At 57.8% G+C, this 2,990-nt stretch overlaps 1 protein-coding gene across 1 annotated transcript; it reads right to left on the bottom strand.

Moving 5' to 3' along the window:
• Window positions 1-485: 485 nt before the first annotated feature.
• On the bottom strand, window positions 486-2,157 carry HAP2 (Transcriptional activator). Its single transcript, XM_018276728.2, has one exon. It carries the CDS (start codon window positions 2,069-2,071, stop codon window positions 974-976), a length of 1,098 nt encoding a protein of 365 aa, XP_018128892.2. The 5' UTR covers window positions 2,072-2,157; the 3' UTR covers window positions 486-973.
• Window positions 2,158-2,990: the final 833 nt, after the last annotated feature.

The following is a 2,990-nucleotide window of genomic DNA, read 5'->3' as shown; positions in this document are numbered from 1 at the left end:
CAAACCCCCTCCAAAAACAACAAAACAAACACAAAGACAAAATTTACGCAGCACCCCCCAACACAAACAATGACAAAGACAGCAGCAAGAGACGACACAAACAGCAAAATAAACAAGATAAGCAAGACAGTGTGTGCCGAGAGATGAGAGAGAGCAGAGAGCAGATAGAAAAGAGAACCAGTTTGTGACAAGTAAACGAGACATTTGACAAGAATAGACATTTGGGGATATGATGCAAGTCGATTTCGATTAACCCCCTCCCCTCCCCTTCTTTCCCCCTCCCCTTCCCTTCCTATCCCTGACCATTTCCAGTCCCTTGCGTCCCGTTGTCCCGCTGATATCCCTCCACCCTAATCCCCTGACCCCCGACGAGAAAGATGAGAGAGATACACAGCACCGCCGTACCTAGAGGTCGACGTGATGATTTCCCCTTCCTCCTCGTCCTTCCCCCCATCCTCCCCACCACCCTTCCTTCCTTCCCTCTCCCTCCTTCTTCCCCCCTCGAACAAAAACAAATAAAAACAAGATTATCTCAACTCAAACACAAAAAATTGTTATAATTCCTCCCACTCCAACACATCTCCCTCTCAGAAACAAACAGTCCAAAGCAAAAAACAGCAGTAGTAAGTTAAAGTTACGCAGCAGGGCAGCAGTAGTAGTAGTAGTGGCAAGATAAAGTTTTTCTTTCCCCCCCCTTCCCAAGGCCAAAAAAACAAAGGGCGGTGTGATTTCATCAACGGTTCGTTTCGTCGTAAAAGGGGAGGCGAGGTGGTTTAGGAGTTTGGTATGTAGGGGTGTGTAGAAGTGGTGTACTGGTTGAGGATGATTGATGACTGAGTGGAATAACAAGATGGACGGGAGGATGTGGAGGGTGGAGGCCGCGCAGCAACGACGACGAGTCCCAGACCCGTCGAACGCGCTATGCAACACACACACAAACACATGGCTCAAACCGAACCTCACCCGACCCCATCTAGCCATCCTCATCCACATCCTCCTCCTCCTCATCATCATCCTCGCTCGCCGCCCTCGCCTTAACGCGTTTACTCGGCGTCGCCTCCTCCTCATCCTCCGCCTTCCTCTTCCCCCCGGACATTGGCGCACTCGCATTCGCACCCGGCGCCACTCCCGCCCCCGGCGCGCCTGCACTCCCCTGCGTCGACGCGCTCCCCTGCTTCGCCGGCGTCGCCGTAGCAGGCACCGCCTCCGCGCCCCCCTCTTCGCCCTCCGCCTGCTTGCGCTCAATCTCCGCCACCTCGTCGGCGGTCAGGAAGCGCCCACCGGGACCGCGCGGCCGGCGCATCGCGTGGTTATGTCGCGACTCGTGGAGATACGGTTTCCTCCCCTTTGAGGTGAGGCGGAGTGCTTCCTCGAGGCGCTGGCGCGCGACGCGCCGTTTCAGGATGCGGTGGAATTGCTTCGCGTTGACGTAGAGCGGACTCTCTTCTGCTCCTGCACCCGCGACGAGCTCGGGCGACTGCGGGTGCTGAGGTGCTTGTGCGGGCATCGGTGGCGCCGCGGGGCGCGCGACGTGGTTGAGTGGTTGTGCTGGGGCGCCGGGTGAGCCGAGTTGCGTGCTTACGCGGCGGGGGTGGCCGAGTTGGTTTGTGAGTTGGTGTGGCGAGCGCGGGCGGCGCGCAGCGTCTTTCTTGAGGTTGAGGCCGCCCATGCGCGGCGAGGTGTTGGGGAGACTCGGGTCAGATGATAGGAATGGGTAGCCTTGGCCTGAGGCGGCGGCGGTGGCTGCCATGGCGGCGGCTTGTGTCGAGATGCCGCCGGGCATCCCGTAGTGCATGCCCTGCGGTTGGACGCCGTAGGGGGGTTGGTTGTACATCTGCTGGTGCACGGGGTGGCCCTGGCCCTGCGCGCCTTGCTGTTGCGACGGCAGGATGGGGGATGTCTGGCCGTGGAGCGCGTGTTGTTGTTGGTGCAGCGGCTGGTTTGTCGGCGACGTGAGGGGTGCGCCTGGCCCCGGTAGCTGCCCGGAGTTGGGATATGGGTTCTGTAGGTGGCCCTGGCTCTGAGGGTGGTGGCCTTGCGGCTGTTGTTGGTATTGCGCGTACTCCATCATTGGGACTACGGCGTGTCTAGGTGATTGTTCGCGGCGGCGAGCTGGGTTGCCTGGCGGCGGTCGCGCGTCGGATTCGGCGCGTCGGGATGCGTCGTGTAGCTCGTCGTCGGAGCTCTCTCGCTCTCACTCACTCTCGGCGCGCGGTTGGTTCGTGGGTGGTTAGTGGTGGGGGATGTGAGAAACGTGGGAAGTGACGTGTTGGCGGACTCGAGTCAGTCGCCCCGTCGTCCCGTCGCGTGTTCGGCGCGGAGATTGTGCAAAGAGCGTCGCGGGTATTGAAAGATTATACTGGCGAGCTGAAGCTGCGAAATTGGACGAACGATGATGTCGATGGAGATATGACGATAAGGCAATGGGTTGCGTGCGTGGGTGGGATTTCAGGCGACGCGGTCGGTCTTTGTTTGGCGCAGAGTGGCTGGGCGGAGACTAAAGGCGAGGCCGAGTACTTTAATCTGATATGCTGGATGCGTTGGCAAGCGATGTGGTAGGGTGTACACCGTGGTCGAGGGCAGCCCCGGCATATGCAGGCTGAGGTCGGTAGGGCTTGCAAGTTGCTTGCCCAGGTTAGGCTGGACTGCAGGTGCAGGTTTTGGCGTAGTATTTTGTATTTTTGGAGGTTGGTATGTGTTGGTGGGGATTGAACACGTGAAGTAAGGTGTGATGTAGTGCGAGTAGGAGTTTTGGTGTTTTGGTGTGTATGTGTATGTATGGGTATTTGGAGGTTGGTGAGGTAAGGCAAGTTAAGTAAGTTTAGTAAACTTAAGTGACTCGAGTAACTTCAAGTAAGTAAATTCGAGAGTAAAGTAACTTTGAGTAGAGTAACCAAAGGTAACTCAGAGGTGAGATATTTGGGTATTTTTGGGGGGCGGGCGCACAACGAAGATAGTCGTGGGAGGCGGGGGGTCGGGGGGGGGGGGGG

Source organism: Pseudogymnoascus verrucosus (assembly GCF_001662655.1).
Source record: "Pseudogymnoascus verrucosus strain UAMH 10579 unplaced genomic scaffold scaffold_33, whole genome shotgun sequence".
In the NCBI taxonomy this organism is placed as follows: domain Eukaryota; kingdom Fungi; phylum Ascomycota; class Leotiomycetes; order Thelebolales; family Thelebolaceae; genus Pseudogymnoascus; species Pseudogymnoascus verrucosus.
This window is presented reverse-complemented; position numbering and strand designations above follow the sequence as displayed.